At 45.1% G+C, this 24938-nt stretch overlaps 1 protein-coding gene across 5 annotated transcripts in view; it reads left to right on the top strand.

The window, feature by feature from the left end:
- Positions 1 to 17853: 17853 nt before the first annotated feature.
- PIGG (phosphatidylinositol glycan anchor biosynthesis class G (EMM blood group)) overlaps positions 17854 to 24938 on the top strand; it is a 97717-nt gene continuing 90632 nt past the window's right edge. For all 5 annotated transcript variants that reach the window (XR_009961209.1, XM_062600120.1, XM_062600122.1 and 2 more), the window contains exons 1-4: positions 17854 to 18029; positions 20815 to 21020; positions 22205 to 22414; positions 23781 to 23969. Coding sequence is in view for 4 of the 5 variants with exons in the window: in XM_062600120.1 (XP_062456104.1) it covers positions 17870 to 18029; positions 20815 to 21020; positions 22205 to 22414; positions 23781 to 23969 (765 nt within the window). In the remaining variant the exon portion in view is untranslated. The remainder of the gene's footprint in view (positions 18030 to 20814; positions 21021 to 22204; positions 22415 to 23780; positions 23970 to 24938) is intronic.

Here is a 24938-nt window from a genome sequence, read left to right as displayed (position 1 = left end):
GCCTTGCTTCTTCCATGGAGGACCCTAAACTCCCCCAACTCATTGTCACTGCAGCCAAGGCTGCCCCCAAACTTCACATCTCCAACCGGTCCTTCTTTGTTCATTAGGACAAGGTCCAGCAGCACACCTTTCCTCATTGGCTCCTCCACCACCTGCATCAAAAAAGCTATCAGTGCTCTGCAGGAGCCTCCTGGACTGTTTGGGCCTACCTGTGTTGTCCTTCCAGCACACATCTTCCTGGTCAGGTGGCCTGTAGTAGACACCCACAACAGTGTCCCCCACATGTTACCCTGCCCTTTAATCCTTACCCATAAGCTCTCGATTGCCTCCTCCTCCCCGCCTAGGCAGAGCTAGATGCGTTCCAGTTGCTCTCTTACATAAAGAGCAACACCACCACCTCACCTTCCTGGCTTGAGCTTGCTATAAAGCCCATAGCCATCCATGACAGCATTCCAGTCACATGAACTATCCCAGCCTAGACCTCTATTTCTTCCTGTTTATTCCCCATGCAGCATGCATTGGTGTTCAGGCATTTCAGAGAGGTAGCTGTGCATGCAGGTTTCCCAGGAGGAGTACAAGGGGACCTCCATAGCCATGTCTCACATGCCCTGCCCCAGCTGCATGCACCCGCTGGAGGCATCCTGACTTGAGCCGTGTTTTGTTGACAACCCTGCCTTTATAGCTCTCCCCTTCCCCAATCCTTCCTTGCTTAAATCCCTCTTTACCAGACTGGTCAACCTGTTGGCAAAGACACGGGTGCCCCACTTAGGGAGGACCCCACTTAAGGTCATCTCTCCCTATCAGTTGCTGATCTTCAAACAGGCTCCTGTGATTACAGAAACCCAAACCTCATTGCCAGCACCAGTAGCGCAGCCACTTGTTGACTTGCAAAATCCCTCTACTTCTTCTCCCATCCTTCCCCCTCACTGGCAGGACTGAGGAGAAGATTGCCTGTGCTCCCGGGCCCTTGAGCACCATCCTCACAGCTCTGAAATCCTGTTTGATTATTTCCAGTTTGCCCTTGGTAGCATTAGTGCCCACGTGAAAGAGCAGAAGAAGGGAGTAGTCTGGTGTGTGGATAAGCCTTGGTAGTCTTTTGATGACATCTCATATACAAGACCCTGACAGGCAGCAAACCTCTCTAGACAAAAGGTCAGGTCAGCAGATATGTGCTTCTGTCCGCTGCAGCACAGAGTCACTGCCAACAATCACTTGCCGCTTCTTCTGAGTGTTCCTGCAAGGCACAGGCTCTGCCAACCCAGTTGCTTCCCTTGAAGCCATGCCCAGCTGCTCGTCATCCTAGAGGGCACTAAACCTGTTCTTCAACTGCAAGTCTTCATCAGGAGCCTTTCTTCTCCCATGAGAAGTGAACAGTTTTAAGCTTTCTCCTAAAGATGTACTGTTTCCCTAGGCATAGAGCCCTCCAGGAAATCCCCTACTGTGAGGACTGGGGCTCCTTGAGCAGTAGGACACCCAAGAAGGCCCTGTCTATCCTCTGCTCATTTTTGCAGGTGCTTCGCAGCCTGATGACTTCCTCATGTAACTCCTTTACCTGATGACACCAACTTGTCAGCACAGCACACTTCTGCAGGAGAGCTGTCAGTCCAGGCCTCCTGGAGAGGCCCCCAGCACTGCCTGCAGCTTGAGACCTGTAGAGCTGCATCTGCTGTCAGAGGGTCTGTCTGGGTTGAAGGCTCTGAAACAGCTGAGGCAGCAACTCCACAGCTGCAGGTGAAGGTGCATGTCATAACCATGTTTGTGGAAGCAGGCACAACTATGACTGGAAACAAAGATGCCTTCTTGCACCTTCTGCACTAACTACTGCACCTGTGCACTGTGCTCTAGGCCTGGCTCTTACATAGGCCTCTTCCTAGCACTGCCTCACAGGGTGCTTGACCCACCCTAAACAAAGGCCACCTGCATTACAGGCCCCAACTCCCTCTAATCAGAGGCAACAACAGAGCTCATTAGTGGGAGCTACACCTAGTTAGAAGTAGGTGCCAGAGCTTCTCCCAGGAGAAGTTAAGGTCTCCTACAGTTGCCCTTGCTTAGCTGCCCTTTTCTGTTAGCAAAATCACCCTCTTTTCAAGCTCCCTGAGAGCCCACTGAATGAGACCCCGCTTCCTCAGCTTGCCTAGCTGCCTCTTTGGGGAGATGCTGCTGTCCCAAGACAGGGTGGACAACACACACTGCTCTGCCTTCCTCCCCTATGCCCGGCACTACATGGCAGCAGGCTCTCCCTTGCGCCTCTGAGCCATGGAGTGCCCCTGCATCTCACTTGGTGTTTACATGGGATCATAAGCAATAGACATGTCAAGCCCTTCCTCAGAGCTACAAACATAAAGCCCACCATTTGCCACCAGATGATCTCAGCTGATCTCCGTTCTCCCCTTACAGAGTGCACCATCCATCATTATGGTGATGATAGTTTGAAAATGGGACCTGCTACAGTACTAGTACATGGGCAGCTCTCCTTGCCAGTACAGGCCTTAGAGGAGTGGGATTGGCTGTAAACCCTACAAAGGGCCTGGGACCAGACATTAGTGCACAATTCTTAGGGACAGTGTGGAGGGGACAGAAGAAAGCTCTCTCTGAGGAAGTGCACATTACTATTCAACAGGACCTTCTTCCCACTACTGTGAAACAACTATCACGTTTTTGGAGCCTTTGGGGCTTTTCACAGATGTTCATACTTCACTTAGGATACTTAATGTGTCCGCTACAACGTTTGTCCACAAAAAGCAGGCAGTGGCAGTGGACTGAAGAAGAGCAGCAAGCCTTTGACCTAAGCAAGGAGGTGGTGGTCCAAAATTCTGGTATATTCACTGTGTATGAGGGAAAACCTTTGGAGCTAGAGGGAATGGCTATGGGAGATTGAGTGTCTTGGGGGTTGTGGCAGCAATGTGCCCATGCACGGTGGGAATCTATAGGTTTCTGATGCTGTTCCCTGCAAGGAGCCACAGCAAATGATGCCCCTCTGGAAAAAAAAAAAAAAAAAAAAAAAAAAAAAAAAAAAAAAACAGCTTTTGGCTGTGGTGTTGGCTTTGCAGGACAGGGAACGAGTTAGGGGATGTGACCTGGTGACTGATAACACCGCCACCACCATTCAGGTATGAGTGATGAATAACAGAGGTAGGGCCCATGTGAGGGTAGCCCAAGCCGCAACTCCAGACATGGAAGCAGTATTTACAAGGCTGGGCTCATACTCCAGATTGTGGGAGACTACTTCCTCAGAGGCTTTCCTAGGACTGTAACCCCTACTGGATTGGACTGGGAGTTTCTGGCTTAGCACAGGGCTGACCTACTAGCACGTGCTTTCTCCTGAGGAGAAATGCTATACAGGCAGCAATCATTTTAAAGGAGCCCTCTAACAAGTCTGCCAGCTTGTGTATTCTTGGATTTGATTTCTGTGAAAGAGGCATCTGAGTTTAGCGATGTCATGCTGGGTGTGTGAGTTGCATTGGGCATGTGGAGTTCAGCCTGTGCACTGGCCATCCCCGACCTTGGCGATCCCAAAGGTGTAGGTCCTGTTGGAGCTGCTTGGCTCTTCTCCGTTTCCATTTGGCGCTCTGGCAGAGCATGCCCATGGCTGCTGCTGGTGCCCTGCAAAAGCCCTACAGCTATCAGTGGTGGAGGGAAGTTGAGCAGGACTGGCAGCACATAGCACAGGGCAGTTTGTGCTGGGCTCAGTGTGGGCAGTGGTCAGGGGCTGCTTCTGCTGGCAAGAGCAGGGCCTTGGTTGCAGAGAGCCTGTCCCTTGCAAATGGCACTCAGAGCAGTAGCATCACTGCTAAGCAAGAGCAGTTCTTGGTCGCTCCTTGCAGCTGTGGGGAGCTGTGTGCAGAAGAAGGCTGCCTTGTGGTGCTGGGAAGGAGAGTTGCGCTCAGACGCCTTCACCTGCCAGGCAAAGCCCAGGTTTGGCAGTCACAGAGCCGGCACAGCCCAATGTCCCATTGCTTCAGAAGCATTTGGCCTGCAGTGCCAGGTCAGGGCCCTTTAGTGCTCTTCCTTGCTGGCAGCTCCTGCTCCACTCACCCTTTGGCATGGCTGGGCAACCCTTGCTGGGGTCAGCTTGACGCCTCCCCTCCTGCTCCAGCCAGCATGGCCACAGGTCAGGGCCCTGCCTGGGCACAACCTCGGAGCTGGTAGTGCAGGAAAGAACACAGTGCCTGAGGCACACGTAGCCTCTGCAGCTTGTGCACCGTGCAGGCAAGGAAGCAGAGCTTCTGTGCACTTGTTCACTGCCTTTATTAAGCTCTTCTGCCCTGCCGGAGGGACCCGAAGGGCACTCCTGCTTCTGCCCCCCCCGGACGCTTCCAGCCACAGCCCATGCTGTCCTCCTGCGAGCGGCCGCCGCTGAGGAAAGCCTGGCTGCGCTGTGCCTCCACTGCGCCTTGCAGGTGTTCACATCCACCACGAAGCGCTCGCTGCTGCTTGTGGCTGCACCGGGGCTGGTCTCGGAGGCTCTCCTGGGACGCTGTGTGCCCCGGGTGCTTCGCAGTGGCACCGAGAGCGGTGGTCAGGAGGAAGAGGGGGGAGGCAGCAGGGCCTGGCGTGCCTCCAGCAGCAGCAGTCCGAGGGCAGCAGCAAGTGCAGAGGGTCTTGGGGGCGGTGAAGCAGCCCCTCGTGTGGCTCCTCTCCGGTTACGGGCAGCCGGTCCTGGGTGCTCTCCACTGCTCTGCCCAGGGCCGCTCGCCACTGGAGCTGCTCTGCCGGCCGAGCGGGGGAAAGCGGATGGCCTGGGAGCAGGGAGACTCCGCTGCGCCTGGGGGCCAAGAAGGCCGGGTCAAGGCGTTGAGCGAGGAGAAAGCCAGGGCAGGTCCGGGCAGCAGCTGGTGGCTGGAGCCGCTTGCCCGGAGCTGCTTGCCCAGAGCTGTAGCCAAAAGAACGAGAGGAGCCGCTGGCCCCAGGGCAGCGGCGAGCAGCACTCACGGGCCGTCCTCCTGAGATGCTCTGCCGCGTCTGCCTGCCATTCCCACCAGCGATGCTGCCGGGCACGGGGAGGAGCGGGTGATGGGCGAGAGGCTGCTCCGCTGCGGCCGCGGGGCGCCGCGTGCCAGGGCTGGGCACGGGACGCCGGCAGCGCCTACCTGCTGGTCCCTGGTGTCCCGGGTCTCCACTAGGAAGATGGGCTGCAGAAAGCCACCGCGGACGCTGCCCTCCAGGCGCCGGATGTGCCGCGGGTGGGGGGTGTTGAGCACCTCCAGGCTCTTCGCGGTTGACCACAGCCCGTGCTCGGGGGCTCTGGGGAAGGCGCTGGGAGGGGGCTCCTGGCTGACGACCCGCGCAAAGGTGTCGGGGCTGCAAGAGAAGAGAGTGTGGCCACGCGGGCCGTGCCATGCCGCACTGCACCGGGGAAGGCCATGACACTGGGGTCCGCCTGGGACCCCGGGGAGGCAGCCGGACGCCCACCCAGCAGCCCCCCGTGCAAGCGGTGCCAGGCGCGGTGGCACTTACGCGTGCTCAGGAGCCGCCTTCCTCCCGTGCCACGGGCCCTGCTCGAGGCCGCAGCTGCAGCGCGGCCGGGCCGGGCGTCCAGGGGGCGGCCCGGGGGGCGGCTGCGGCACGTGCCCGGCACGGCCATGCGGGGCGGTGGGCAGAGCTGGGGCGGCGGCGGGCGCCGTGGCACCTGGGATCCTGGCATGCGCCATGCTGGGTGGGTGCTGGCCAGGAGATGCCGAGCGTTATCTGGACGCGGGCGGGAGCAGGATGAGCAGCCCCAGCCCTTGTGAGGTGTCTGGGGCGGGGGGCTGCCGGGGGCGCAAAGGGGGGGGGTTGGCAGAGCCCATGGGACAGCGGAGGCTGGTGTCCGCGCCCGGCACGGGGCAGCTCTGGGGGTTGGCACAGCACTGTGGCAGCTCTGCTCTGCACAGAGAGGCCCCGGGGGCCGCTGGCTGCGGGTCCCATCCAGGGCCTTTGGGAGCTGCCTGTGGAGATGCGCCAAGCCCAGAAATGTTGCCAATGGATGTCTGGAGAAAACAGTTTCTGCAGAGATCCTCAGTCTTTTGATTTGGGCAATAAAACTGCTTCTGTCATAAGATGCAAGCCCTTCTCCTTGCACAGTAAAAGGGTGTTTTGAGAGGTTAATGCTGTGCATTGAGTTTGTGTAGGACCACTAGACTGCGAGGTCATGTCCCCAGCCATGGTAACCAGTGCAGGATGTGTGTTGTGCCTGTGCGTGTCTTCAACACTTTTGCAGGTAAAGGAGATGGTTTTATGCCATGGCAAACACAGGTGTTGGCTGAGCTCCCTTATTTCCAAAAGTCTTGCTGAGGGATTCAGTATTAAAGAGACTGACGAAATGCTGCTGAGCAGTTGGCACAAACTCTGTGGTCTCCAGCTACACCTTGTCCTCTCTTTCATGCCCAGGCATGCTGAAGTTGAGCTGTGTAGAAGTCTTGCCAGGACCAGCCCCTCTGGCAGCCCATATACCACTCAGCTGCCCTGGGATGTCCCACTGGCAGGAGGAGAACATGCTACCATGAGAACCTCTCCCAGAAGCATGTCTGAGGGTGCTCCCAAGGAGAAAATCTACTGACTTGATTTTGTGTGATACACAAACAACTCTCCTAAAGATGCCATTTGTTTTGAATGTCATACCAAAATAAGTCAAACGCCCCATGAAAAGGTAAGAAACCCTCACCAGCCTGGTTTCCTGCATGTGATCACACTTCACCCCTCCAAAGAGCTCTCGCCTTGGTACTAGCTCAAAAACCAGTAGTTTGTGTGCTGAGGCTGGCAGCATTTTGACAGCTGAAGGCAGTGAAGACTGCACATGGAGAGACTCTAATGTGCTGAAGAAAAGCCCAGTGAAGTAGAGTTAGCAGAGAACTACATGAAGGAAACCATGTCAGAGCCAGGGCAGCATCAGAGCTGGTTTAAAGCTGAGGTTGGATGACTTGTTATGCTTTTCTTCCCTACCTGAGAGGGAAGGAAGTCTGTGCCTACTATTCTGCGTCCAGACACACCAGCTCTGCGGTGAGTTTAAATGCCAGGCATTTCATGAAGCAGTGGAGCATGTGCTGTTAAGTTGATTTCTTGGCCCCCCCGATCTCTAGATGAGAACTGAGTTTCAAGAGTTTGCTTTGGAGAAGCCAAACATTTCAAAGAAAACTAAATTGTAAGTAATGTACTGAAAACATGAACTGTGTAATGCAGGAGGTGAATTGAATTGAGTGCAGTGTAAATATTACACTGAATAAATAATATGTCAGATAAATTCTATAAATAAAATAGAAGGCAATACTTATGCTGAAAGTTTTGTAAGCTTGAAGAGGTTACAATACCATAAATGTAGCCAGAGATTGTACAAGCTTTAGAGGCAGCCTAGTTTTGTTACCTTGCTTTTATGTGAACTGGCCTGACTTTCTAACTTGAGGTCAGTTTCAGCTACCAGAGAATAAAACAAAAAAAAAGCCTTCATTATTTCTACAGTTTCATATCAAAGACCACTTTCTCTGACTCCTCTTTTCTCTTTTATCTAGCTTAGGCTGAAAGCCTTAACTGAACATAAAGCTCATTATCTTTCAAAGAAATCTAAGGCCTTCTAAAAGAGATGCAAAAACTTGTCATTGTTACTTTCCTCTGCCTTTTTGTGTATGTTTCTTTGGGATAAGAGCGGTCTCTCTGAGCTGTGTTTTACAACACTCAGCACCATAGATCTGATCCATCCCTGGTATTTCTGGATTCTTCTGAAAAATTTGCAGACCTTCCCCAGTCAGTGATCAAGCTTGAGCTCTTGCAAGAGCAGCAAGCACTTTTCTCACTGACTGAAGGCACTTCCAGGCATTTTGTTCCAGCTCCATCCGTTGCCTTTTCCCGGTACTCACACAACACGACTGTCCTTCTATGAGATAGCTGCTCCCCTGCACATCAGCTGCACTGACCTGTAAAATAAATGTAAATTCACTACTTGCATAAGTAGCTGCATGGCAGTCTTCACCAAGTCCTGTCTCTATACTGGGTGAGACATGGATGCCTTGTGCAAGAAGTGCCCCCCCCCTTCATTATAGCTTCTCCTGGCAGTGATAAAACAGTGCAGGATTTCCAGTATGATCTAGCTCTCATCACATGTTTGGTTTTTTCCCTTAGCAAGTGCAAATACTTACCAGCTGCTGCCATTTGACTGCAGTCCTTGCGCAGAAACTTGGGGATTAATTTAAAAATATTTGGGATAAATGCAGGAACACTGTGCTGTAGAGGCTTTGTAAAATAAACTCCTGTTCAGCAGTACTAAGTAAAAGTGAAGCTTTGAAAGAGTTTCTGCCTTGGTGCTATTCTCTACTGTCCTCACTCATGTTCCACATAGTCTCCTGTTCCCTACCAATTTCAAATGAAAAATTCTTTGTACTGAAAAGTCGTAAGCTGCTGGTGGCTACGAAGTCTTGCATTTACAGGTGTGTTGGTGCTGCTCTCTGGGAGCACTTCTGTGAATTCAGCAGTCTACACTGATTTGTACCTGCCTTTGACAGTGGCCCAGTGCAAATCAGCTGAAACCTCCCAAAGAATAAACTTCAATTCATTCTGAATGGCAAAAGCTGGGCTGTGGTTAACTTTATTGCCTTTTTGTCATCCTATTCTTATGGCAGCAGTCCCCAGATGGCACTATTAGCCATTTTATTTGGCATATTTTTTATTTGCCTTTTTTTTTTTAGCAATTTTTTAAAGCAAGTTTATAGCAGTGTACAATCTCTGAAGAAATGCTATGTATTTTTCCATATAGAAGGAAGGGCTGCTTCCTAGGAACCAGCCTTGGTGACTTGGTTGCTTCTTTTATTTATTTATTTATTTATTGAGCTTCATGTGCAAGAATGGCTTCTTTCTTTTTGAACATCTGTATTTTGTGATTCTGCTCTCTCAAATCTTTCTCCCATGACGTAGTTTCCTCTCTCTCACCTTGATTATTCTTCCAGTATTGCAAGCAGTAGAAGGTTGATGGCAGGAGTCTGCTGTACCTGGATAGCTAGTATAACCTGAAGAGTCGTACTCACAACCTGGTATCTGTCTTTGAAGCTCTAAATTTCCATGGTTCTGCTGACAAGGGTGTTTGCATTTCTTCCACTTTCTTTACTTCCTTCCTACTGTTCCTATTGTTACTTCACACTTCAGCTACTCAAAAAAAAAAAAAAAAAAAAAAAAAAAAAAAGTCAAGAGGACTTCACTTGTTTTTTCTCAAAATAGACTTGCAAGCTAATAAGAAACTTGTAACCTGTTAATCATAACTGCTCTGTAAGGTTGCTATCACTAGAATTTGATGAAAAGCCAAATAATAACTTTTGTTGCTGCATTTTGTACCCAGGAAGGGGATATGGGAACAAATAAACATAGGGTAGTAGGATGGGAAGAGAAGTCCTCAGGTGGAGCAGGTTCAGGATTGATGGGTGATGTCCTTTGGCTCCTAACTCATTTACATATTTACTAATGATTTTGTCACAAGAAGTAAAATTGGATTATTTTAGGAGATAAGGGCGATGATGTTCCATGAGATTTAGTAACCAAAAGTGGTAAGATTTTGCTCTTGAGAACTAACAATAAGAATTTTTACTATCAACTGGAAGTAGATGATGTAGAAGAGACGATGTCGAAGAAGCAAGATGTGTGAGAGCATACCAACTACAAGATGTTCAGGCTACTGTTGGGGTACAGTCATGAAGAAGCATATCAGCTATATCAGAGCCATTTCAAGCAGACAGCAAAAAGAATCTTTCAGGCATAAATGCCATAATGACATGTCCTTTGAAATCCTGTGTGCAGCACCAGTCACTTGAACTATCAAAATGAGGCCTTGTATGACAACCTGGTGGGTCCTGGTGGTGGGTGCAGCCCAGCAAAATGGGGCTGAGAGGGGCTGTTTGTGTCTTCCAGAAAGATGCCAGCACAGAGAGGCAGAAAACCAGCTGGGAGGGGGATCTAAGATGTATGATGTTTGGTGCTGACACACGAACAAGGGATGGTAGAAATCAGATTTCCAGCAATTGCAGGTCCTCTTTTTGGAAGACACAGTGTGACAGGTTTATGGAAGACATCACATAACACAATCAGTGAGAATGGTTTCAGTGGCTGAAACCCTCCTTACCCACTTTCCTGTGCAATTTGCTTGAAAAAACATGTGACTTCTGATAGACAGTTCTTGGTTGAGATAAGCCTTAGAGTTGTATGAGCATGAATCAGACAGCTACTGGCATCTGAGTTTTTATCAGTGTCACTAGTGAAAAAACAAACAAGAAAAAATCACGTCCCTCCGCCCCAGCTGTAGCTATTACACTGTGCAGTTTCGATGTCCTAGATATGCTGGTAATTAATCTCACAGCTCAGTCTGTAGCAGTTTAAAATGGGGGTGGTAATGGAAGATTTCTGTTTCACCAGAAAAGACTACTCAGATGCCTCTTCTTTTAGCAGAGGTATTCATGGAATGAAATACTGATTTGATTAAGGTCTTTATAAAAATTCATCTTCTGTGACAGGTCTTGATTGTTAGAGTAATTCTTATGCTCACTGAAAGCTTTCAAAAAACTCATTAGAAAAGGACATAAAATAGTCCTCATTTCTGTTCTGACATGAGGCAAAATTGTGACCTTTGAAAATCTTAAAAAAGTTCAGCTCATTTCAGTGCTGCTGTTGTCCAGGCCCAATTCTCTTCCTGCACTTTGAGAAAATATGCACCTTGAATAACTAAAGTCAGAGGGAGATCTTGCTTAAGTTTTGTTTCACTTGATGGATGTGCCAGAAGCTGTTTTGGAAATAAGGAATAGCTCAGACAAGAAAACTATGTGTTTACTAAAGCAGAGTAGCTTAGCAGCCTGCAATCAGATATTAAGGCTCTCTGATTTCCTCTAGAAATAAGACTTACAGAGTCATATTGTCTGTATATATTGCTGTCACTTCTTCCTAATGTTTCAATGCTACTGCCAGATACATAGGAACCTGGAAGAGGAGCAGAGGTGCTACTTGACTTATAGAAACAGATGACTAGGAAAAATGGGAGAACCTCTAAAGCTGGAGGCAGTAAATTTCTGTCTCACTAGATGTTAGAAATCTAAATGACAGACTTCATAAAGGCATCAACAGCAGAGAAAGTGAGAGCTCCAGCCATCTTAGGAAGTAAAGCCATTGAAAACCTAAATGGTTTGAGTTTTCTGCTTGGTGATTTAGTGTTTTTACTGGCCATGCAGCAGTGGGCAGGTGAGAACACAGGGACAAAACGTCAGGTCTTTCCTTCCTTAGGCAAGGTGCTGAGGAATGTGCACACTGACAAATAACCTAACTGCCAGGTCTTGGTTGCAGATTGTCCATATTTACACATCTTTTGATTTGCTCCCATGTTATCTTTGGAAGTGAACCAGATAACTTGGATGGGGTGATGAAGACAGTTGGCTTCCCGGACCAACTTCCATCTGGTGCAGCTGCGCTGGCCTCGTCTCCCAGTGATCACTCAAGCAGGACGAGAAACTTCATGTCCTTTCCTGGCCCCGGCGACAGATGACCCCAACCCCATCCCACAAATACACATCCCTCCTACTACCATCAGTGCGAGTTGGGAAACCACATGGCAAGGGTCTAGTAGCCCATGGCACTGACTGGTGATGCTGCTATCAAGACAAGAAGTTCTAGATATTGGAAGAAATTCATCCTAAAAGTATAAGTGCTCAATATCTCCTCTGAGCATTTACAGATGCCTTTGACAAGGCTCTGTCTCATTAAGTACTTTAGGGAGCTACAGCACAGCTAAGTTACTGTTTTTCCCTCTGTCACAAATACTGTCACAGCTTGCCCCTCCAGGCATGCTCCCCTTTCCAGTGCCTGCCCAGTAACGAGCAGCATTTCCTGACTTAACTGCAGCCATGAATATGGGTTAGTAAGGACCCTTGTAGAGGCTCAGCTTCCCTCTTGGTACTGACTTAATTATTCTACGATAAATTTGATTAACAAAATGGCTAAACAGCCTGCATTCTTAATGTGTACTAGCTTTTCAATTTTTTTTTCTGTTTTAATACAAAAAGCTGAGGAGAGCCTGAGTGTTTAGATGAGCAGGAATCTGATATTGGCTAGGTAAAGCATTGTATTTGCCTACATTGCAAAGCAGCAGATAACAAGACCTCTCTGCTGGAAACAAGTATTTGTGATAAGTGGTGTCAGAGGAGAGAAGCTCTAAAACAAGAAATGCTTACATTACAAATTGGTATTTTTAATGTAAAGAATGTGATGTTTAGCTGTTAATAAATATCTGGACTTAGAGTAAATCAAAGATAGTTACTGCACATCTGGCACTTGCAGGTGAATTTCAGAGCTAATTCATTTTTAAATGAAGAGCTGTGCTTCAGAAGGGGGGGAGGAGTAATGGGAAGAAGGTTATGACAGAAAAAGGCTTGGCTAGGATTTCTTAGAAGTGGGGGTTTTTTGGTTAATTCATATTTCACGGATGAATGTGATTTTATTGCTAACTTCAGCATTGAAAATTTTTATCGCTTTTTTTCACAGAGACCCAGGCAGGGAGGATTTCTGCACTGTAATAGCTTCTCTCAGGAAGACAAGGACTGTATGACTGAGAAAAACCCCCTCACACTAGGCAAACTAGACAAACAAGGAGAGCTGGAGAGGGCTGAAATCAGACCCGGCATGCTGTGGATGAACTCACCAACGCCATAGAAAGGGTCTTGGGACACAGGGAAAGGGACAGCCCCATTCCTTGTGCTTGGAGGTGCAGACATTGAGTGCCCTGGTGCACTGTGATGTCCCTGCTGTGCAGAAGCTGCTACTGTGCTCAGTGAGACACTCGTAATCGCGTCCCATCCTCTTGCTGCACTGTGGTGGCACCTGCTAAGGGATCAGCTTACACCACATCAGGACTCTCTGGAGGGTTCACTGGCAAAGTTCAATGAGAAATACCAAGTTTCTCCTTAAAGCTGGAACAACTTGGTATCATTGGGATATCCACTCCTCTGCCTATCTAGAAATAGGCTAAGGTTGTCAGGAAAAACAGGGAGAGAGGGAAGGATATTTTTTTCTGTTGCTTTTTGTTAGGGAACAGAGGAGGAAAGGGAAGACTATGGGATTAAAGAAGGAGACAGTAAGATACAAAGGCAAATCAGAGGGAGGAGAGATTTCAGTCAGGGAACAGAGGAGGAAAGGGAAGACTATGGGATTAAAGAAGGAGACAGTAAGATACAAAGGCAAATCAGAGGGAGGAGAGATTTCAGTCAATTTTGATATATAAAGCAAAGCTGTTGCCTTTGCTGCTTTCTGAGGTGTCTTCTTCTGCCATTGCCTGCCCTGAGGGTTAGGTGTCTGATATTACCTTGGCTGGTGGGGTCTGATAGTGTTTCAGTCTAGGCCACTTCAGGGAGTTAAACCTGTCAAAACAGTCCATCCGCTTAAGTGACTTTGGAAATTTTCCTTGGGGACCTGTTCTTTTTTCACTTGTGTTTTATCTGAAGCCCATTTAAATTGAATAAAAACCTAACACAGACTCAGAGCATCCTTGGACCACTTCTAGCCAGCAGCACTTGCAGGGATCAGGCAGAATGATCCCAACCTGTGCTTCCAGCCTCCAGAGGGCCTGCCTGGGTGGGAGCATGAATGCCACTGTAAAGCCAAGGCTTTCTTCAGCCAGGATAACTTTATATTGCTGCACAACCCTGTGTAGATAAAGAGGGATAGAGATGTTGCTGCTAGGCAGCATAGCCTTTGAGTGCAAGGCTCCAAGAGCAACTAATGAGCAGCCAGCTTCTTAAACTTGTTCTTTCTCTCCAGCTTTGCTTCTCCTTTGAAAACAAATACATTTTGTTTTGCAGCAAGGAGTATGTCTGCAGCCTGCAGAAAGTAACTGGACTCCAACTTCCTCTAGCTCATCCTTAGGGGGTTACTTTTTTCAGTGATCCCTGGGTCCTCAAGCTGAAATCCCATGAGTTCTGCCAGGCTGGTCTCCAAAATACCCAAAACTGAAGGTAGACTGTGTGAATCTGTAGAAAGACAGACAATCATTTATTAGATGTGGATAAAGCTACTGAATAACTTTTTTTTGCTGTTTAATTCTATTGTATATGCAGAAATTCCCATTTCGTCTCAAGTTTGACTGCTACTGCTATTTCAGTAACAGAGTTTACAACAACAATCCTTTTGTACTGTCTCCTGCCTCAGTCACTACATACCTCTGGAGACTTTCCAGTGTGCCAGTATGAAGCAAAGAGACTCACACTTCAGGGGAAAGTCTTAGATGACTTTTTCTGATGTTCTGCCACAGCTTAAACCAGTAGAGACCTGACATACATTTAAACTGCCAGGTACTGAAGAATGGAAAGATGATAAGAGAAAAAGATTTCCAAGTGTCCTTCTGGATTTCTAACTACATAGTAGTGCTTTCAGAGTGACAGATCACACTGAAAAGTGTATTTTTTTTATAGCTTCAATTAAAACTTATGCTACATGCACCCTGTATGTAAAAAAGGGGGGCTCTTACTTATACGGTCATTTTTGTGACTATCCCCCCTCCTACTCTCCTTATTTATTCCCAAATAAAGTATTCAAAGTACTAGTGATGTATTTAAGAAGTATCACTCTAATTACAGAAAAGGAAACCACCTTCATGAGAAGGTGACATTTCTGCCCTTGTCAAGTTTGGAAGAAATTGTTAGGTTTCACTCTCCCTCCCCACGAAGTCCTGTTAAATCAGGACCAGAGAGGAACTCCTGAGGGAGTGCAAAGAGCAAGGTAGGTAGTAAGGGCAGATCCCTACAAGTTATTAACTTAGGAGAAGGTAAAGAGATCTAAGAGCAAAACTACATGGGAATCATTCAAAACAAGCCTTTGTTAGACTAGGGAAAAGAAGAACAAGACACCGAGAACAAGACAAGACTGGCTGCGTATCAGCTGTATTTGAAACTAGAAGAGAGGGGAAGTCTGGGCATGTTTTATAAATGAAATGTGAAATACAGGAGGGGGGGAAATCAGGGAAGAAAGGGGAGTGAGAAGCAGCCGGGGGGTATCAACAGACACATGCCGTGCTCCAGGGAAGTGCTGGCAAAAGACACAGAGATTGTTGGCAGATGGTGTGCTCCCTCCTGGGAAACAACAACTCTTCATCTTTTTTGCTGTTGTATTGTTGCCGTGGTAAAGGAAAAGCCTTGAGGGGTGCCAGAGAGATATACCAACATCACCTGTCTGCTGTAAGTATTGGCTGTAAGCAGTTTCACAAAAACATGCTTCTACTGGCCTAGCACAACCCATGGCAAGTCTATTGAAGAAAAAACTCAGTGGGCTTCCTGCATACACCTGCCAATTTCTCAGCAGGTTTGAGGTAACTGCTAGTGAGGGCTGGGCACCGAGCCTTAAGTTCCTTCCTCTTCCTCAAAACACAGTCTAAGCTTGACTAGCTTTCCGTGACAGTGGCAGGAGTAATCTCTTGCTCCCTCAAAAAATGCAGATCCATCTCCCAGGTGGACAAGTTGCAGCATGCCCTGAAATGCTTGCTTGCTTGCATGAAACAATGGCCTTCTGAGTGGGTTGAACCGTATTCTACTGAACAACCTTTTCTGACTTTCTGACACAAATGTTTAATCTTCTAATGGTCTTATTGATACATGTAGTAGCAGTGTTTACAACAGGCTTCCAAAGCACAGAAACATTGCCTTTGTATTTTTATGAATGACTGACTAGATACTTCATAGCAGTAAAATGCAGTAATAATGGACTTAAAAGTATGTTGCTGTAAGAACGTGCCAAATAGTGCTGGGGAAAAAAACAAAGATGCTGCCAGGTTAATGCTTAGAAGTAGGTACAAGGAGGCATGAACCACATGTCACCCAGTGTATTCATAGCTGTGGAGAAATCCTTCTGAATGATCATAAAGATGATGAATACTATGCAGGAATTGGAAAGTATCATGAAAAAAGTTGTAGCGTTTGGAGAATTTCCATTTTCCTCCTGAATAGGAAAGTGCTGTAAAATTTGCCCAAGAAATAATAAAAAGCCATGTCTCAGCCTGCTGCATTGTTACTAATAAATGCTGCCTATATTAGGGTTCTTTAGACAGGTTAGTTGAATTAACTTTTCTAATTTTCTGCTTGGAGACCCTCACTCTCTGGCTGAGGTTTTGTAGGTAGGCAGAACCCCCTCATCAAAAGTAACAAATACAAAAGTTTTCTAGAAATTGCTACATAGAAATTACGTAACTTTGAGGTGTGTTACCAAAGAGTTTTAGAAGTTGAATCACACTCAGAATGGTCTGGAGTGATAGCCAGTAGTACCTTTTTGCTCTTTCCTACTGATTTAAAAAGCCTTGCAGGATCTCTTTGAATTTCATTATACTGTCCACACTCAGCTGCACTTAATTACTGAATATTAATCCTCGCTGATTTTGAAATCTGTGTTTCTGGAAAGAAATAGACAACTGTGGAAAAATGCAAATGTACATATACACATTCTAAAATAATGTTTTTTCATTTTCTTATCAGCTAGAAATGTTAGAAGCAGTCTGAATGGAGGCTTAAGGTGGTAAGAAGGTTATGAAAAAGCACTTATTAGGTGGCCAACCAGTTGGCAATCTTCAAGAATGTATCACCTAATTAGCAATGTATACTGTGTATTCCTCTAGGACACTACCTCCTTGATGTCTTCTCCTTCATATTTAGAGGCTTAAGGAAAGACTTGGAGGGATACAAAAGGTGGCACAAAGCTCTATCTTAACCCACTCGTCTCCTTCCCTGCATGCCTGTTCCTGGCATGGTAGCTTTGCCTCATAATCTGTGTTACGAAGCTCAGGATCCACAGCAAGCCAACCACTTTGCAATAAAACCACAAACTGACCTGCCTCAATGCGAAAACACTTGTAAAAGCTGATAAAATATGTTGTCCAACATGCTTTACACAGAGCAGATCTTGCTCTGGGGGAAACCTGGCCCTGCAGGAGACTGAGTCCAGGAGCCCAGTCACGCAGGTACACAGGAGAGTTGCACCGACATGTATAAGCAGTGGCTGTAACCCGGTGAGACACTGTGGAGGGATCAACTCACCACCGCAGTGGGGTAACGGACCACCGCATGCTGAACCCAGAGGGACGAACAACGCTGGTAGTCTGGGGCACTTACTGTCCCAGAGAGACAGGTAAACCTGCCTCTCACGGATAAAGAATCTGTACATACGTGGTAAAAAGGTGCCAAAACTTCTGGCAGAGACATAGCCCACGGTAGCTTCTTGGGTGCCGAGAAAGGCCGTTTTGGTTGAGGGGAAAGAAGCTGAGTTTTGAGGATATCTTCCCACATCAAAGACCCCAGTGAGGCCAACACCAATTTGGCAGGACACTTTTTTTTTTTTTTTTAGAAAACTAATTTTTAAAACCTTTTTTCCAGGATATATCTCTTCCTTCATCAGCCATGTACTGCCTGCGAGTCTCAGCTTCCTCCCCATTAGATACATATAAAAAATTATTATTGAATATCTAAAAATAAAAAAAGAAGCAGGAAAAACAATGGTTTTTGTTTGCTGTCAGTGCCTTCTCTCCCGCGGCGAACATGGCGCCGCAACCAACCACGCGAAAGCCGCGGACTGGCCCCTGCGCCGCTCCGTAGCCCACCGCTTCTGTGCCGCTAGGCCTGCTGGGAACTATAGTTCTTTCCCGTGACGGCTTGTTATTGGCTTAAGCGCGGGACTCTCCTTCCGGCCGGGGATCTTGGCTGCACCGCTCCCTCACTCGCGGAGGGCTGGTTGGCCGCTAGCCAATAGTAGGGCTCCGTTGAGCGGCACCCCAGCCGCTGATTGGTCCGTAGCGGGGATGAGGGCGGGGAGAGGAGGGAGGAGGCGGGGCGGCTCTAGGCCCCGCCCCGCACAGCTGGTGGCGTGGGGCCTGGCCGAGCCGCCGCCGCCGGGGCGCGGGGGGATGCGGCTGCGATCGGGGGTCTTCGCCTCCTCCTGCCTCCTCGTGGAGGTCCTGGGGGTGGCCCTATTCCTCCGCGGCTTCTTCCCGCTGCCCGTCAGGTCCCTGCCCCGCAGTGAGGCCCGCCGGGACCCACCCGCCGAACCGGCGCCGCCCGGCTCAGGTAACCCCAGCAACCCGCCCCTCCCCCTCCCACACCCATCGGTCACCGCGGCCACGCCCCCTTCTGGTTACCGCGGCAACCGCCCCCCCCGTAACCAGGGGCAACCCCCGCCCCTCCCCTCCGCGGGGTGGGGGTTGGGGCGGGGGCGGCTTTCTGCGCTGGTGTTTTGTGTGTACAAAGCACCTGCTTAGAGCAGGAGACTGTAACTGTCGTCCTGAGACTTCGTAGTACGTTATTGCTGCTTCTTCTGAAGTATAGAAAATCATGGAATTTTTGACAAGCTTACCTAAAATGTTAAGAAACAGTGGTGAGAAAGGAAGGTTGAATAATTCAGAGGATAATGTCCTAATATCAGTTAAGCAAGAACACTGAAAGAAAGTCTAATCTGGAAACAGATCTCCACGGAAGCTGCCAAAGGGCGTTCTGTTGTCAAGCTGGAGAATACTGTAACTGCCAGAGATGTTTGGTATGTTGCTCTGTGGAGATCTCTGATGTGTGTGAGTGAAACTTCGCATTCCATCTTTACATGATTATTAACAGGAGACTAACACTGAGGTAGGCTATTTGCAAAAAAAAAAAAAAAAAAATGCAATTGGGCTTTGAAAAGACTGATTGGAATTAAAGAGTATAAATGCATAGGACAGCTCTCTAAAAGCTTTATTTAAATTTAGGTGCATCGGTAATAATCCTAGATATCCTTAGACAAAAATGGAGTGGCACTAAAGAAAAGTTCATCTTGGCTCTAGCTCTTGGGTTAGAATTCATTTATGAGGTGATCTCTCTTCATTTGGAAAATGTGCTATGAAGACAGAGGATTGCTTGTAAAACCAGGACACAGAAGGCTTTAGGCATACTTTTGAGCTATTTAAAACATAATTTTGTTTCAATGAATCTTCATTTCCTAAATATTTCATTTTCTGAGCTCTGACTGGCATTATGTTCAAGCTGGCTTGCCTGTGGGGCAAATAATAAAAGTTGTAGGGTTGCTTGCTTAATAATGAGTTCTTGCAGTACATCATTGCAGTAAGTTTTTGCTGGAACCAATGGTTTTGATTATTGCTTGCGAGAGTTAAGCTTCATTTAAAGTAACTTTTATAAATAATTATATCAGGCATAAATAAGCATATGGAGCATAGCTGCGCATAGTGTTGTTTTAGCTGTCTTGCATGATGGACACAGTGAAAGTCTTTAGGTGGCATGTAATTAGCTGATAATCCTATGTGCTGCTTCTTAATACTTTAACTTACTGATGAACGACACTGTAGGAGGGAGTTGATTCAGTGTAGTTTCAGTTACACTGGCACACAAACAGACTGTATGTATTTGTGAACTGAGCCTTTTCGATACTCAAAATATTTTGTTAGGTGAGTAGATAGGTATACATTTTTAAAAGCACATAACTAACAGTACAGCCTGTCTAGTACTGCCTCCTTACTTTACAGTCAGCCAGAGCATGCCTGCTAAGCTGGTAATTCAAATCTTGGGAAAACAAATTTGTCTATTCAATCAGGGCTGCTGGCAGATCCACTTGTCTGGGGAGCTTTCTCCTCCCTCTATCCTCCTTCAAAATTTCCTTACATTGGCTATTCAAAAACTTGTTCAACGTAAGTCTGAAAAAATCACTAGCACTAGAGATTTTGTGCATACTAATTTATTGATGCTTATCTGCGTACACAAAAATACTGTTTCCGAACTTGTTTTTGAGGTTCTCTTCTTTTACGTAACGTTGTTTTTGACCTTCCCAAACTGTCAACTGCTTATTCAGAAACTTTTTTTTACTCTAAAAGCATGTAAAAAGCTAAGCTTATGTAACATGGGTACTGAAAAGCTGATCACAGTGTTGTCTGAGTAGAGATCTATGGATAGGATCCATTCTACTTTCATTTTTGTCCCTCTGCTTCTTCTCTGATAGAGGTGTGGGACAAGAAATTGGTGCTGTGAAGGCAAAATACCACTGCATGGACAAAGCTTAATGCAGTTGAACAGTTATTCTGACAGCCCTACGCCCACATGAGAGGAGGTGGACTTAAAGGCATGCTACTGACCACTCTCATTAAACCAATGCACAAGTAAATTCTACTGCTCTTGCCAACATAGCTTGTTAAAGGGATTCCACAACTGGATATTGGCCCGGCAGCTGCCATCACTGGATTATCTTGGCAAAGTCTTTGACCTTGAAGGGCATAATGGTGCACGAATATTTTTCTCCTTCTGATTGTAATGAAATTTTGTGTGCTACTTTGTGTTTCTCCCATTCTCTGATGGTGAGATTTGATTGAGAAGCATTGCTCCAGATATATTCTGATAGGAAAAATCAGAAAATAGCACAAGTGAATGCTGCATCTTTTTTTCTGAAAGTTGTTGTCTGTTGGATATATGTAGTACAGTCTTCTACCTTCTCTTTGGTTAATTTATTATCCTTTCTTAGGTTCTTTAACATTCTTGTTCAGGAATAGGCTTTTTCCTTTCACAATTTCATGTAGTGCATTTTGTTTTGTTGTATTTTTTTTGATTTTTTTCCTACATCCTTGATTTTCTTCCTACGTGCTCTATAGGAATTAATTTTGTCATTTCTGTGCTAGATGACCTGGAACTCAACTTCTTTTGATTGCTTCCAGTGTTCACCGTTGTTTGCAATGTCTTCCCTTTTGAATGTAGAGCTAACAAAGCACTTAGAAGTACTCGTTTCTATTATGGAATTGTCCTTCAACTTGTATCTAGCAAATGTTAAAATTTATTGATGATTTCATGTGCTCTTTTTGTTGCTGTTGTTGTTGTTCCTCAGGAATGGTTTCTAACTGGACCAAAATTCCACCACCACTTTTCAAAAAAGTTGTCATTGTGCTGATAGATGCTTTGAGAGATGACTTTGTGTTTGGATCCAAAGGTAAACAATTTATGCCCTATACTACACAAGTTATTGAAAAAGGGACATCCTACAGCTTCATTGCTGAAGCGAAGCCACCCACTGTGACTATGCCTCGAATTAAGGTAAGCCATTTTCAGTTCAGGGTTATTTCATATACTTTAGCTTTCAGAAAATTGGCATGACTTGAATCTTGCATGTACTCAGAGTGGCATAAAGACCAAGTGCGCTGTGTTACTTCAATTCATGACTGAAACTTACTTTACTGTAATAGCGCATACCATGTAGTGCTAATATGGCATGACCGAAATGTGCTGCTTGTAGGAAAGTTCAGGCATCAAAGGAAGGCAGAGGAACTTTGTAAGAGAAAGTGGTGGTAGCTTCCGCTTGAAAAACACTTAGTCTTTCTTATTTTGTTCTTTTCTTTGGTGGCTCCATTCTAGGAAGAGCTATGAAAAACAGTTTAAGGGCAGTTAAGACTGTAGTGCAAATGATCAACATAAATATGATTGATCTAGGCTTTTCATTCAGTGAAAATGGTAATCACGGGAAGACAGTAGCCTCCCAGTAATGAAATTTGCAAATGTCTTCTATTCAAGAGCATTTTTGTTAGTGTTTCTCATTTTGCTCCTATACCTGTTGCTAGGAAATCTGTTTTGGCATACATTTATATTGTCATAGGGATGATTTTGTGTAGTTTAAAAAGAGAATTGTGTCAAGTTCCAAGTAACTAAAAGTTGAACCATGGCTGTGTCATCAGAATACTTGATCATCTGGGCTTTTCCGTACTGTATCTGAGTGATTCATACAATGAGATGTCACTGCTTAGTATTTTGTGCATTAAAGAAGCTGAGAGACAGTGCTGTGGAAGTGGGTGAAAAATCTTGTAACTCTTGATAGGCCAACTTCATTGCATTTTTTTCCTAGGAGTCTTGCATACTATTTAGTCCTAAGGTGTTAGCATTCTGTTGAAACAGTTTACTTGGACTTTTTAAACAGTCTCTTCGTGATTTCCTGAGCCATTATGTGAAATACATTTCAACTGAGATATGAAGGAGTTTTACTGGCTACCAGTTAGGAAAGTGTTATTTTTAACTTTTGTAAAAGAACTAGTACTTGCCAGAAATCATGAGGTAACAGATGGTATGATATGGCATGACAGTTCATATGTTCTTTCACTTCACTGCATTCCTTTATTGAAATCGTATTTTTTTTCCCTTCTTCATTACTTCATCTTATGCTATTACTTTCTTCTGAGTACCATAAACCTCTTCTAGTTTGTGTTCTTCTCTTTTGTTGTTTTATCTAGGCTTTGATGACTGGTAGCATACCTGGTTTCATCGATGTTGTTGTGAACCTCAATTCTCCCGCTCTTTTGGATGACAATCTGATATGGCAGGCAAAAACAGCTGGGAAAAGAATAATATTTTACGGTGATGATACTTGGGTTAAATTGTTTCCAAAGCATTTTGTGGAATATGATGGAACAACATCTTTTTTTGTGTCAGATTTTACAGAGGTGAGAGGTTTTTTTATAATCTCAAGTTGGATAGCAAAGACTCCTATGAAAGAATAAATGAATAAAACTATCCTTTTCCTGAAATATGAATCTGACAATTAAATAGAAATTGGATTTTTGTGTGTGTATCAGCTGGTATATCAGCTGTGGGAAGTGTGTGGGTGATACGCTTAGTAAAGAACGCCGTAAGTTTTCCTAAATAGTCACATGATTTACAAAACTTCTCCTGCTAGGAGATTAGATCACCTGCTTTGTTTAAAAGATCCATATTTGTGTTTCCAGTCTATCACATTTAGATTAGTACTGACCATCTTTTAAAGATCCAGTAATATATAATCTTACTCTCTTAGAGTCATACTTTTTATAGCTATTGTATAGCTTTTGTAGTTGCAAAATGAATATTGTTTTAGTATATTAGCAAAGAGGAAGGATAGAAGGTAGATAAAATAAACTGAAAACTCTTGTTCTGGGAATACTAAAAGGATAAATTGTTTCAGCAATTTTAGTTTGTATTTTGGATCTTAATGACCTGTAAAACCTCAAGCCATTAACCTGCAGCTACTTAAATAAGTATGTTATTACCATGTTTAAAGAAGTAAAATAGGCCTAATGTAGGGAATGGAAATCATTTTTACTTGATTAAAGTAATAAAGAATTGCAGAAGCTTCAGCATAGAGTAGGAGAATGTCAACGTGATCTTTGGTCAGTAGTTTTATAGCTCTCAAGCTCCTTATGCAGTCTTTTTACTTTCTGAAAGATAGTTTATTAAGTGTAAAGCTTTTGTATTGGTTCAAATAGTTATATGCAGAGTCAACAAGTTAGTGTTGCAGTTGAAATGTTCTAAGTAGTTTTAATAACCAGGGAGAAGTGGGTATACAACTAAAAATGGGTTAGTAGGAGAATGTGCCAGGTAGGCCTTTGGTAGCACTGCACCAATCTTTGTTCTTTCTTGGTATGTGGTCCGTGTTCTTTCCCACAATAAATAGTTTTTTTGTGTTTACACATTAGCAAAAATTTGAGTGGAAATATATGGAGCTGTTTTTTCTTGAGCTTCCAAACTCCAAACAGAGGCTGTTCCCTCTATTTACATCAAAGGAAGTGAAAAATCAGGAATGTTAAAGTATAAAAGTGACTGAATATGTCTTGAAACATTCTTCTACATTATCTGTGGAAGCATCACAATCAAATTTTTCTCTGCTTCTATGTATGTTCTCACATTTCATAGCCAGAGGGGAGTGAAATGGGATGAAAAATGTGTTTTGTAAGACAGAATTACTTCTATGGATGGTACATCTAATTTTTGTATGCTTTTTGTAAAAGGGATTTTTTTTTTTTAGCTTTCAATTGTTTCCCTTTCATTTCTGAGGTTGATGATAATGTTACCAGGCACTTGGACAGAGTGTTAAAGAGAGAAGACTGGGATATCCTAATACTACATTACCTAGGACTGGACCATATTGGTCATATGACTGGACCAAACAGCCAGTTAGTGGGACCAAAGCTTCATGAAATGGATAATATCCTCAAGAAGATTCATATCTCTCTTCTTTCAAAGGTAATATATTCTCTTCTTGGATCAAAATCTGGCGTTTGTAGACTAGCATTGTATTTGTATTCCTTGAAACCCCTTTTTTGTGGGTGATAATTACTCCTAGACCAAAGTGAATGTTCATTCTTTCTTTTCCTTCCCGGTCCCTTCTCCAGTTAACAACATAGTTTAGCGTTTTTAAGGATTTACTGCCTGGCCTTAGTAAGGTCTGTTAACAATCTCCTCTGAACTGTTGTGAGAAAAAACTCTCCTTGCTGTATAGGAGGAGGGGGAGAACTAGTGTCAAAATTCTGCTGTCATTCATGAATTAAAATAGTGGTTGGCGTATTTTCTGATACTGAAATTCAGTGGGAGGAACAGGAGGCATGAATAGCTGATGGTTTTCATTTAGACAGTTGTGAAGGTATATCTAATTCTCAGATACTGAAAAGATTTTTATTGAAATGATTATTGCAAAAAACATTTTTCGTAGGCTAAATGGAGCACATAAATTGTCAAATCTGAATCTTTTTCTGGATTTGGAGACTTGGGATGTTACTTCATGAAATAATCTGGATGCTGAAATACCAAGTCCAATTCCATGTGGCCTAAAACTTATTCTCTGAATGACTAGAATTCAGAATAGCTGCTCATAAAATTTTAACATTATTTTTAGATAGACAGATGGTTTCAGACCAAAAGAAAGAATAAAATCCTGCTTGTGAAAATTACAGTTTAATCTGTGTTGTTGCGGTGCTTTTGGCACAGTTTGTTAAGCTTTCTGCAAGTTGTATGCAAGAGTTTATCTTGGTCTTAGAATATAGAAATGATAAAAGCACTTACTTTTATATACAGCAGATACTGGTAATCAACTGATACTACAAGGACAGGCATCACTTAGGCCTCTGTTTCTCTTTCTTCAGAAAAATAAACATCATTTGACATCAGCCATGTCAAATGTTACCCTAAAACACCTGCGAGGCTGGAGAAGAAATT

This window comes from Rhea pennata, chromosome Z (assembly GCF_028389875.1).
Source record: "Rhea pennata isolate bPtePen1 chromosome Z, bPtePen1.pri, whole genome shotgun sequence".
Taxonomy (NCBI): Eukaryota; Metazoa; Chordata; class Aves; order Rheiformes; family Rheidae; genus Rhea; species Rhea pennata.
The sequence above is the reverse complement of the archived record's forward strand: the minus strand, read 5'-3'. Positions and strand labels throughout refer to the sequence as shown.